General features: G+C 59.2%; 1 protein-coding gene across 1 annotated transcript in view; it reads left to right on the top strand.

The window, feature by feature from the left end:
• Positions 1–577: 577 nt before the first annotated feature.
• Positions 578–13,230, top strand: part of PIEZO1 (piezo type mechanosensitive ion channel component 1) — a 143,104-nt gene continuing 130,451 nt past the window's right edge. Inside the window, exons 1-2 of the mRNA XM_040329671.1 lie at positions 578–661; positions 2,267–2,345. Coding sequence (XP_040185605.1) covers positions 2,270–2,345 — 76 coding nt within the window. The 5' untranslated portion in view covers positions 578–661; positions 2,267–2,269. The remainder of the gene's footprint in view (positions 662–2,266; positions 2,346–13,230) is intronic.

The following is a 13,230-nucleotide window of genomic DNA, read 5'->3' as shown; positions in this document are numbered from 1 at the left end:
CTGTATCCTCATTGGCTGGGCTGTATCCTCATTGGCCGGCCTGTAGCCTCATTGGCTGGCCTGTAGCCTCATTGGCTGGCCTGTATCCTCATTGGCCGGCCTGTAGCCTCATTGGCTGGCCTGTAGCCTCATTGGCCGGCCTGTAGCCTCATTGGCTGGCCTGTATCCTCATTGGCTGGCCTGTATCATTGGCAGGCCTGTAGCCTCATTGGCTGGCCTGTATCCTCATTGGCTGGCCTGTATCATTGGCTGGCCTGTATCCTCATTGGCTGGCCTGTATCCTCATTGGCTGGCCTGTATCCTCATTGGCTGGCCTGTATCCTCATTGGCCGGCCTGTATCTGAGATCTTCCAAACTTCTTGTATCATCCTCATTGGTCAGAAATGTCCGCCTCCAGCCCCTCCTCCATGTTACTATTCCGCTGGGAGGGCTGGACTGGTGGGCGGATCTTGGCACTCAGAGGGGCAGATTCCCCAATAAAAGGGGGCGACTCACAGGAAGGTGACACCAGAGCCCCCATTTATCTTCCTAATTCCTGCTCTCTGTTTCTCAGGAGGGGGATGGTGTCCGGGCCGATCCGGGTGACACTCCTGCCGGGGACGACCTGGAACTGGTGGAGTCCTGGTCAAAGGAACGGTACAGCGCGGGGGAGGAGACCAAGGTGAGTGGCGGGACCTCCGATAGAATAAAGAGGGGTTATGACCCCCATGGGGGAGATTTGTCTTCACTTCCTGTCTCCCTGTGATAAAGAAATGATCCCGATTATCATATAAAAGTTCATCAATAATCCCCATTTGTGTCTCTGAGGACGTTTTATGATCACCTGATCGTCTATTCCGATCGTCTCCAACTCAGCAGTCCATTCCAATTGGTTCTGCTGACAAAGTCGTCTGCTATTGGCCAATCCTGTCTGTGCTTTCCACACGTGTGTCCCCCAGAGGAGGTCCCTACTTGTGTCCCCCAGAGAAGGTCCCTACTTGTGTCCCCCAGAGGAGGTCCCTACTTGTGTCCCCCAGAGAAGGTCTCTACTTGTGTCCCCCAGAGAAGGTCCCTACTTGTGTCCCCCAGAGAGAGTCCCTACTTGTGTCCCCCAGAGAGAGTCCCTACTTGTGTCCCCCAGAGAAGGTCCCTACTTGTGTCCCCCAGAGAGAGTCCCTACTTGTGTCCCCCAGAGAGAGTCCCTACTTGTGTCCCCCAGAGGAGGTCCCTACTTGTGTCCCCCAGAGGAGGTCCCTACTTGTGTCCCCCAGAGGAGGTCCCTACTTGTGTCCCCCAGAGAAGGTCCCTACTTGTGTCCCCCAGAGGAGGTCCCTACTTGTGTCCCCCAGAGAAGGTCCCTACTTGTGTCCCCCAGAGAAGGTCTCTACTTGTGTCCCCCAGAGAAGGTCTCTACTTGTGTCCCCCAGAGAAGGTCCCCACTTGTGTCCCCCAGAGGAGGTCCCTACTTGTGTCCCCCAGAGGAGGTCCCTACTTGTGTCCCCCAGAGGAGGTCCCTACTTGTGTCCCCCAGAGGAGGTCCCTACTTGTGTCCTCCAGAGAAGGTCTCTACTTGTGTCCCCCAGAGAAGGTCTCTACTTGTGTCCCCCAGAGAAGGTCTCTACTTGTGTCCCCCAGAGGAGGTCCCTACTTGTGTCCCCCAGAGAAGGTCCCTACTTGTGTCCCCCAGAGGAGGTCCCTACTTGTGTCCCCCAGAGAAGGTCCCTACTTGTGTCCCCCAGAGGAGGTCCCTACTTGTGTCCCCCAGAGACGGTCCCTGCTTGTGTCCCCCAGAGGAGGTCCCTACTTGTGTCCCCCAGAGACGGTCCCTACTTGTGTCCCCCAGAGAGAGTCCCTACTTGTGTCCCCCAGAGAGAGTCCTTACTTGTGTCCCCCAGAGACGGTCCCTACTTGTGTCCCCCAGAGACGGTCCCTACTTGTGTCCCCCAGAGGAGGTCCCTACTTGTGTCCCCCAGAGACGGTCCCTACTTGTGTCCCCCAGAGAGAGTCCCTACTTGTGTCCCCCAGAGGAGGTCCCTACTTGTGTATCTTTCTGGTCACCAGAAGAAAAGCCACCAAATTCCACAAGAAATGAAAGTGAGAGGAAATCCCTCCAACGTGGGGAATCCCCGGGTGTCCCCATTTCCCCTCTATTCCTATTCTGGGGACAATCCTAAATTTGGGGGGATTTTCTTTTACTTTCGGGGAGACCTGGCAGGGGGTCTCCTCCATCAGTTGTGCTTCAGATGTTTGAATTACTGATGTCTTCTCCTCCCTCTTTATCCCGCAGCCCATGTTGTCCAGCGGCAGTGAAGATCCTCAGGATTGTACCGTTCATGTCATCCGGCCGTCTTCCACCCCCCACCCCGGTACGAGGCTTTTCTTACATTCATAGGGGGCCGATCCTTCCCTAGTCATGTGGCCGACCCTTCCCTAGTCATGTGACCGATCCTTCCCTAGTCATGTGACTGACCCTTCCCTAGTCATGTGACCGATCCTTCCCTAGTCATGTGACCGACCCTTCCCTAGTCATGTGACCGATCCTTCCCTAGTCATGTGACCGATCCTTCCCTAGTCAAGTGACCGACCCTTCCCTAGTCATGTGACCGACCCTTCCCTAGTCATGTGACCGACCCTTCCCTAGTCATGTGACCGATCCTTCCCTAGTCATGTGACCGACCCTTCCCTAGTCATGTGACCGACCCTTCCCTAGTCATGTGACCGACCCTTCCCTAGTCATGTGACCGACCCTTCCCTAGTCATGTGACCGACCCTTCCCTAGTCATGTGACCGACCCTTCCCTAGTCATGTGACCGACCCTTCCCTAGTCATGTGACCGACCCTTCCCTAGTCATGTGACCGACCCTTCCCTAGTCATGTGACCGACCCTTCCCTAGTCATGTGACCGACCCTTCCCTCGTCATGTGACCGACCCTTCCCTCGTCATGTGACCGACCCTTCCCTAGTCATGTGACCGACCCTTCCCTAGTCATGTGACCGACCCTTCCCTAGTCATGTGAGCGACCCTTCCCTAGTCATGTGAGCGACCCTTCCCTAGTCATGTGACCGACCCTTCCCTAGTCATGTGACCGACCCTTCCCTAGTCATGTGACCGACCCTTCCCTAGTCATGTGAGCGATCCTTCCCTAGTCATGTGAGCGACCCTTCCCTAGTCATGTGACCGACCCTTCCCTAGTCATGTGACCGACCCTTCCCTAGTCATGTGACCGACCCTTCCCTAGTCATGTGACCGACCCTTCCCTAGTCATGTGACCGACCCTTCCCTCGTCATGTGACCGACCCTTCCCTAGTCATGTGACCGACCCTTCCCTAGTCATGTGACCGACCCTTCCCTAGTCATGTGACCGACCCTTCCCTAGTCATGTGACCGGCCCTTCCCTAGTCATGTGACCGGCCCTTCCCTAGTCATGTGACCGACCCTTCCCTAGTCATGTGACCGGCCCTTCCCTAGTCATGTGACCGGCCCTTCCCTAGTCATGTGACCGGCCCTTCCCTAGTCATGTGACCGACCCTTCCCTAGTCATGTGACCGACCCTTCCCTAGTCATGTGACCGATCCTTCCCTAGTCATGTGACCGGCCCTTCCCTAGTCATGTGACCGGCCCTTCCCTAGTCATGTGACCGACCCTTCCCTAGTCATGTGACCGGCCCTTCCCTAGTCATGTGACCGGCCCTTCCCTAGTCATGTGACCGACCCTTCCCTAGTCATGTGACCGACCCTTCCCTAGTCATGTGACCGACCCTTCCCTAGTCATGTGACCGACCCTTCCCTAGTCATGTGACCGACCCTTCCCTAGTCATGTGACCGACCCTTCCCTAGTCATGTGACCGGCCCTTCCCTAGTCATGTGACCGATCATTCCCTAGTCATGTGACCGATCCTTCCCTAGTCATGTGACCGGCCCTTCCCTAGTCATGTGACCGGCCCTTCCCTAGTCATGTGACCGGCCCTTCCCTAGTCATGTGACCGACCCTTCCCTAGTCATGTGACCGACCCTTCCCTAGTCATGTGACCGACCCTTCCCTAGTCATGTGACCGATCCTTCCCTAGTCATGTGACCGACCCTTCCCTCGTCATGTGACCGGCCCTTCCCTAGTCATGTGACCGACCCTTCCCTAGTCATGTGACCGACCCTTCCCTAGTCATGTGACCGACCCTTCCCTAGTCATGTGACCGACCCTTCCCTAGTCATGTGACCGATCCTTCCCTAGTCATGTGACCGATCCTTCCCTAGTCAAGTGACCGACCCTTCCCTAGTCATGTGACCGACCCTTCCCTAGTCATGTGACCGACCCTTCCCTAGTCATGTGACCGATCATTCCCTAGTCATGTGACCGATCCTTCCCTAGTCATGTGACCGACCCTTCCCTAGTCATGTGACCGACCCTTCCCTAGTCATGTGACCGACCCTTCCCTAGTCATGTGACCGACCCTTCCCTAGTCATGTGACCGACCCTTCCCTAGTCATGTGACCGACCCTTCCCTAGTCATGTGACCGACCCTTCCCTAGTCATGTGACCGACCCTTCCCTAGTCATGTGACCGACCCTTCCCTAGTCATGTGACCGACCCTTCCTTAATCATGTGACCGATCCTTCCCTAGTCATGTGACCGACCCTTCCCTAGTTATGTGACCGACCCTTCCCTAGTCATGTGACCGACCCTTCCCTAGTCATGTGACCGACCCTTCCCTAGTCATGTGACCGACCCTTCCCTAGTCATGTGACCGACCCTTCCCTAGTCATGTGACCGACCCTTCCCTAGTCATGTGACCGACCCTTCCCTAGTCATGTGACCGACCCTTCCCTAGTCATGTGACCGACCCTTCCCTAGTCATGTGACCGGCCCTTCCCTAGTCATGTGACCGGCCCTTCCCTAGTCATGTGACCGGCCCTTCCCTAGTCATGTGACCGGCCCTTCCCTAGTCATGTGACCGGCCCTTCCCTAGTCATGTGACCGACCCTTCCCTAGTCATGTGACCGACCCTTCCCTAGTCATGTGACCGATCACAAACCTTTCCATTATAATGGAGGGAAATACATACCGAGTGTCTCCTAGAGGCACCACACTGATGGGGAGATTTCCCCTTGTTTCCTGTACAAGTAATGGGGGGTGAAGTGATCATCCCACCTCTAGGTCATAGGTCGTGTCCCCGAGGGGTCCAGGGATGTGACGTCACGCGGGGGGGGGGGGGGGGGGGAAGTTGTCCAGGGATGTGACGTCACGCGGGGGGGGTGGAAGTTGTCCAGGGATGTGACGTCACGCGGGGGGGGGGGGGGGTTCCAGGGATGTGACGTCACGCGGGGGGGGGTCCAGGGATGTGACGTCACGCGGGGGGGGTCCAGGGATGTGACGTCACGGGGGGGGGGGTCCAGGGATGTGACGTCACGGGGGGGGGGGGCCAGGGATGTGACGTCACGCGGGGGGGGTCCAGGGATGTGACGTCACGCGGGGGGGGTCCAGGGATGTGACGTCACGCGGGGGGTGTCCAGGGATGTGACGTCATGCGGGAGGTCCGGCTGTAACCGGCTCAGCGGGTCTCTTGTGTCCCGAGAGGAGGATCTGAAATTGGAGTTCAAAGAGAATCCAAACCACAAAACGTTTGTCTTTCATCTGCTGAGCCTTTTCTCTGCACCCGGAGTACACCTGTGTCTATGAAGATCCGTGTGCATTCCTCCGGGGGGGGGATAGGGCACGGGGGGGGGGCACGAGGGGGGAGGGGAGGGCAAATTAAAGACAAACGTCTCCTTACTGTAAAATGATGAAAAGGGCAAAATATTCCACCTCCTTCCTGAAGACGATCGATTCCTTGTAGAGAAATGTGGAAGCCGATCCCCTGAACATCCAGGAATGCAGAGTCTTGGGTTACAGACAGCCAGGCGGGTGGTATTTTCTGATGGAGAGTTCTGTGATCGGAAGACGGAAGAACCGGCAGATTTACATTTCTGTCTCTTCTGTGTATAAAAAATGATAAACTCCATTGGATAACCTGTGTTAGTCATGGACCTCTCCCCTCACCCACCCATCACTCTCCCCTCACCCACCCGTCACTCTCCCCTCACCCACCCCTTACCCACCCGACACCCACCCCTCACCCACCCGTCACCCACCCCTCACCCACCCGTCACTCTCCCCTCACCCACCCGTCACTCTCCCCTCACCCACCCCTTACCCACCCGACACCCACCCCTCACCCACCCCTCACCCACCCGTCACTCTCCCCTCACCCACCCATCACTCACCCCTCACCCACCCGTCACTCTCCCCTCACCCACCCCTTACCCACCCAACACCCACCCCTCACTCACCCCTCACTCACCCGTCACTCTCCCCTCACCCACCCCTTACCCACCCGTCACCCACCCCTCACCCACCCGTCACTCACCCCTCACCCACCCGTCACTCTCCCCTCACCCACCCCTTACCCACCCGACACCCACCCCTCACTCACCCCTCACTCACCCGTCACTCTCCCCTCACCCACCCCTTACCCACCCGTCACCCACCCCTCACCCACCCGTCACTCACCCCTCACCCACCCGTCACTCTCCCCTCACCCACCCGTCACCCACCCCTCACCCACCCGTCACCCACCCCTCACCCACCCGTCACTCTCCCCTCACCCACCCGTCACTCTCCCCTCACCCACCCGTCACTCTCCCCTCACCCACCCGACACTCTCCCCTCACTCACCCCTCACCCACCCATCACTCTCCCCTCACCCACCCGTCACTCTCCCCTCACCCACCCGTCACTCTCCCCTCACCCACCCGTCACTCTCCCCTCACTCACCCCTCACCCACCCGACACCCACCCGTCACCCACCCCTCACCCACCCCTCACCCACCCGTCACCCACCCCTCACCCACCCGTCACTCTCCCCTCACCCGTCACTCTCCCCTCACCCACCCATCACTCACCCGTCACTCACCCCTCACCCACCCGACACTCACCCCTCACCCACCCATCACTCACCCCTCACCCACCCGACACCCACCCCTCACCCACCCCTCACCCACCCCTCACCCACCCGTCACTCTCCCCTCACCCGTCACTCTCCCCTCACCCACCCATCACTCACCCGTCACTCACCCCTCACCCACCCGTCACTCTCCCCTCACCCACCCCTCACCCACCCCTCACCCACCCGTCACCCACCCGTCACTCTCCCCTCACCCACCCGACACTCACCCCTCACCCACCCGACACTCACCCCTCACTCACCCGTCACCCACCCCTCACCCACCCGACACCCACCCCTCACCCCCCCCCCCCCCCCCCCCCCCCCCCCCCCCCCCCCCCCCCCCCCCCCCCCCCCCCCCCCCTCCCCCCCCCCCCCCCCCCCCCCCCCCCCCCTCCCCCCCCCCCCCCCCCCCCCCCCCCCCCCCCCCCCCCCCCCCCCCCCCTCCCCCCCCCCCCCCCCCCCCCCCCCCCCCCCCCCCCCACCCCCCCCCCCCCCCCCCCCCCCCCCCCCCCCCCCCCCCCCCCCCCCCCCCCCCCCCCCCCCCCCCCCCCCCCCCCTCCCCCCCCCCCCCCCCCCCCCCCCACCCCCCCCCCCCCCCCCCCCCCCCCCCCCCCCCCCCCCCCCCCCCCCCCCCCCCCCCCCCCCCCCCCCCCCCCCCCCCCCCCCCCCCCCCCCCCCCCCCCCCCCCCCCCCCCCCCCCCCCCACCCCCCCCCCCCCCCCCCCCCCCCCCCCCCCCCCCCCCCCCCCCCCCCCCCCCCCCCCCCCCCCCCCCCCCCCCCCCCCCCCCCCCCCCCCCCCCCCCCCCCCCCCCCCCCCCCCCCCCCCCCCCCCCCCCCCCCCCCCCCCCCCCCCCCCCCCCCCCCCCCCCCCCCCCCCCCCCCCACCCCCCCCCCCCCCCCCCCCCCCCCCCCCCCCCCACCCCCCCCCCCCCCCCCCCCCCCCCCCCCCCCCCCCCCCCCCCCCCCCCCCCCCCCCCCCCCCCCCCCCCCCCCCCCCCCCCCCCCCCCCCCCCCCCCCCCCCCCCCCCCCCCCCCCCCCCCCCCCCCCCCCCCCCCTCCCCCCCCCCCCCCCCCCCCCACCCCCCCCCCCCCCCCCCCCCCCCCCCCCCCCCCCCCCCCCCCACCCCCCCCCCCCCCCCCCCCCCCCCCCCCCCCCCCCCCCCCCACCCCTCACCCACCCGTCACTCTCCCCTCACCCACCCGACACCCACCCCTCACTCACCCCTCACCCACCCGTCACTCTCGCCTCACCCACCCGTCACTCTCCCCTCACCCACCCGTCACTCTCCCCTCACCCACCCGTCACTCACCCCTCACCCACCCGTCACTCTCCCCTCACCCACCCGTCACTCTCCCCTCACCCACCCGACACTCACCCCTCACCCACCCGTCACCCACCCCTCACCCACCCGACACCCACCCGTCACTCTCCCCTCACCCACCCCTCACTCACCCCTCACCCACCCGTCACCCACCCGTCACTCTCCCCTCACCCACCCGACACCCACCCGTCACTCTCCCCTCACCCACCCATCACTCACCCCTCACCCACCCGTCACTCTCCCCTCACCCACCCCTCTCCCACCCGACACCCACCCGTCACTCACCCACCCGACACCCACCCCTCACCCACCCGTCACTCACCCGTCAGATCCTCGTATTCATTATGCATTAGGCCCCAGATCCTCATATTCATTCTGCATTAGACTCCAGATCCTTCTATTCATTCTGCATTAGGCTCCAGATCCTCGTATTCATTCTGCATTAGACTCCAGATCCTCGTATTCATTATGCATTAGGCCCCAGATCCTCATATTCATTCTGCATTAGGCTCCAGATCCTCATATTCATTCTGCATTAGGCTCCAGATCCTCATATTCATTCTGCATTAGGCTCCAGATCCTCATATTCATTCTGCATTAGGCCCCAGATCCTCATATTCATTCTGCATTAGGCCCCAGATCCTCATATTCATTCTGCATTAGGCCCCAGATCCTCATATTCATTCTGCATTAGGCTCCAGATCCTCATATTCATTCTGCATTAGGCCCCAGATCCTCATATTCATTCTGCATTAGGCTCCAGATCCTCATATTCATTCTGCATTAGGCTCCAGATCCTCATATTCATTCTGCATTAGGCTCCAGATCCTCATATTCATTCTGCATTAGGCTCCAGATCCTCATATTCATTCTGCATTAGGCTCCAGATCCTCATATTCATTCTGCATTAGGCCCCAGATCCTCATATTCATTCTGCATTAGGCTCCAGATCCTTCTATTCATTCTGCATTAGACTCCAGATCCTCGTATTCATTCTGCATTAGGCTCCAGATCCTCGTATTCATTCTGCATTAGACTCCAGATCCTCATATTCATTCTGCATTAGGCTCCAGATCCTTCTATTCATTCTGCATTAGACTCCAGATCCTCGTATTCATTCTGCATTAGGCCCCAGATCCTCATATTCATTCTGCATTAGGCTCCAGATCCTCGTATTCATTCTGCATTAGGCCCCAGATCCTCATATTCATTCTGCATTAGGCTCCAGATCCTTCTATTCATTCTGCATTAGGCTCCAGATCCTCGTATTCATTCTGCACCCCTCACCCACCCGTCACCCACCCGTCACTCTCCCCTCACCCACCCGACACTCACCCCTCACTCACCCGTCACCCACCCCTCACCCACCCGACACCCACCCCTCACCCACCCGTCACTCTCCCCTCACCCACCCGTCACTCTCCCCTCACCCACCCCTCACTCACCCGTCACCCACCCGTCACTCTCCCCTCACCCACCCGACACCCACCCGTCACTCTCCCCTCACCCACCCATCACTCACCCCTCACCCACCCGTCACTCTCCCCTCACCCACCCCTCACCCACCCCTCACTCACCCGTCACTCTCCCCTCACCTACCCGACACCCACCCCTCACCCACCCGACACCCACCCCTCACCCACCCGTCACTCTCCCCTCACCCACCCGACACTCACCCCTCACCCACCCGACACTCACCCCTCACTCACCCGTCACCCACCCCTCACCCACCCGTCACCCACCCCTCACCCACCCGACACCCACCCCTCACCCACCCGTCACTCTCCCCTCACCCACCCCTCACTCACCCCTCACCCACCCATCACCCACCCGTCACTCTCCCCTCACCCACCCCTCACCCACCCGACACTCACCCCTCACCCACCCGTCACTCTCCCCTCACCCACCCGTCACTCTCCCCTCACCCACCCCTCACCCACCCGACACCCACCCGTCACCCACCCCTCACCCACCCGACACCCACCCCTCACTCACCCGTCACTCACCCCTCACCCACCCGACACTCACCCCTCACCCACCCCTCACTCACCCCTCACCCACCCGACACTCACCCCTCACCCACCCGTCACTCTCCCCTCACCCACCCGACACCCACCCCTCACTCACCCCTCACCCACCCGACACTCACCCCTCACCCACCCGTCACTCTCCCCTCACCCACCCGTCACTCTCCCCTCACCCACCCGTCACTCTCCCCTCACCCACCCCTCACCCACCCGACACCCACCCCTCACTCACCCGTCACTCACCCCTCACCCACCCGTCACTCTCCCCTCACCCACCCGTCACTCTCCCCTCACCCACCCGTCACCCACCCCTCACCCACCCGACACCCACCCGTCACTCACCCCTCACCCACCCGTCACTCTCCCCTCACCCACCCGTCACCCACCCCTCACCCACCCGACACTCACCCCTCACCCACCCCTCACCCACCCGTCACCCAGCCCTCACCCACCCGACACTCACCCCTCACCCACCCGTCACCCAGCCCTCACCCACCCCTCACCCACCCGTCACCCAGCCCTCTCCCACCCCTCACCCACCCCTCTCCCACCCGACACCCACCCGTCACTCACCCCTCACTCACCCACCCCTCACCCACCCGACACCCACCCGTCACTCACCCCTCACCCACCCGACACCCACCCCTCACCCACCCGTCACCCACCCGTCACTCACCCGTCACCCACCCGTCAGATCCTCGTATTCATTCTGCATTAGACTACAGATCCTCGTATTCATTCTGCATTAGGCCCCAGATCCTCGTATTCATTCTGCATTAGGCTCCAGATCCTCGTATTCATTCTGCATTAGGCTCCAGATCCTCATATTCATTCTGCATTAGACTCCAGATCCTCGTATTCATTCTGCATTAGGCTCCAGATCCTCATATTCATTCTGCATTAGGCTCCAGATCCTCATATTCATTCTGCATTAGGCTCCAGATCCTCATATTCATTCTGCATTAGGCCCCAGATCCTCGTATTCATTCTGCATTAGGCCCCAGATCCTCATATTCATTCTGCATTAGACTCCAGATCCTCATATTCATTCTGCATTAGGCCCCAGATCCTCATATTCATTCTGCATTAGGCCCCAGATCCTCATATTCATTCTGCATTAGGCCCCAGATCCTCATATTCATTCTGCATTAGGCTCCAGATCCTCATATTCATTCTGCATTAGGCCCCAGATCCTCGTATTCATTCTGCATTAGGCCCCAGATCCTCGTATTCATTCTGCATTAGGCTCCAGATCCTCGTATTCATTCTGCATTAGGCTCCAGATCCTCGTATTCATTCTGCATTAGGCTCCAGATCCTCGTATTTATTCTGCATTAGGCCCCAGATCCTCATATTCATTCTGCATTAGACTCCAGATCCTCGTATTCATTCTGCATTAGGCCCCAGATCCTCGTATTCATTCTGCATTAGGCTCCAGATCCTCGTATTCATTCTGCATTAGGCCCCAGATCCTCGTATTCATTCTGCATTAGGCCCCAGATCCTTCTATTCATTCTGCATTAGGCCCCAAAACCTCGTATTCATTCTGCATTAGGCTCCAGATCCTCATATTCATTCTGCATTAGGCCCCAGATCCTCGTATTCATTATGCATTAGGCTCCAGATCCTCGTATTCATTATGCATTAGGCTCCAGATCCTCGTATTCATTCTGCATTAGGCTCCAGATCCTAGTATTTATTCTGCATTAGGCTCCAGATCCTCGTATTCATTCTGCATTAGACTCCAGATCCTCGTATTCATTCTGCATTAGGCCCCAGATCCTTGTATTCATTATGCATTAGGCTCCAGATCCTCGTATTCATTCTGCATTAGGCTCCAGATCCTCGTATTCATTCTGCATTAGGCTCCAGATCCTCGTATTCATTCTGCATTAGGCCCCAAAACCTCGTATTCATTCTGCATTAGGCCCCAGATCCTCGTATTCATTATGCATTAGGCTCCAGATCCTCGTATTCATTCTGCATTAGGCTCCAGATCCTCGTATTCATTCTGCATTAGGCTCCAGATCCTCGTATTCATTCTGCATTAGGCCCCAGATCCTCATATTCATTCTGCATTAGGCTCCAGATCCTCGTATTCATTCTGCATTAGGCCCCAAAACCTCGTATTCATTCTGCATTAGGCTCCAGATCCTCATATTCATTCTGCATTAGGCCCCAGATCCTCGTATTCATTCTGCATTAGGCCCCAGATCCTCGTATTCATTCTGCATTAGGCTCCAGATCCTCGTATTCATTCTGCATTAGGCTCCAGATCCTCGTATTCATTCTGCATTAGGCTCCAGATCCTCGTATTTATTCTGCATTAGGCCCCAGATCCTCATATTCATTCTGCATTAGACTCCAGATCCTCGTATTCATTCTGCATTAGGCCCCAGATCCTCGTATTCATTCTGCATTAGGCTCCAGATCCTCGTATTCATTCTGCATTAGGCCCCAGATCCTCGTATTCATTCTGCATTAGGCCCCAGATCCTTCTATTCATTCTGCATTAGGCCCCAAAACCTCGTATTCATTCTGCATTAGGCTCCAGATCCTCATATTCATTCTGCATTAGGCCCCAGATCCTCGTATTCATTATGCATTAGGCTCCAGATCCTCGTATTCATTATGCATTAGGCTCCAGATCCTCGTATTCATTCTGCATTAGGCTCCAGATCCTCGTATTCATTCTGCATTAGGCTCCAGATCCTCGTATTCATTCTGCATTAGGCCCCAGATCCTCGTATTCATTCTGCATTAGGCCCCAGATCCTCGTATTCATTCTGCATTAGACTCCAGATCCTCGTATTCATTCTGCATTAGGCCCCAGATCCTTGTATTCATTATGCATTAGGCTCCAGATCCTCGTATTCATTCTGCATTAGGCTCCAGATCCTAGTATTTATTCTGCATTAGGCT

Source organism: Rana temporaria, chromosome 11 (genome assembly GCF_905171775.1).
Source record: "Rana temporaria chromosome 11, aRanTem1.1, whole genome shotgun sequence".
Lineage (NCBI taxonomy): Eukaryota > Metazoa > Chordata > Amphibia > Anura > Ranidae > Rana > Rana temporaria.
The sequence above is the reverse complement of the archived record's forward strand: the minus strand, read 5'-3'. Positions and strand labels throughout refer to the sequence as shown.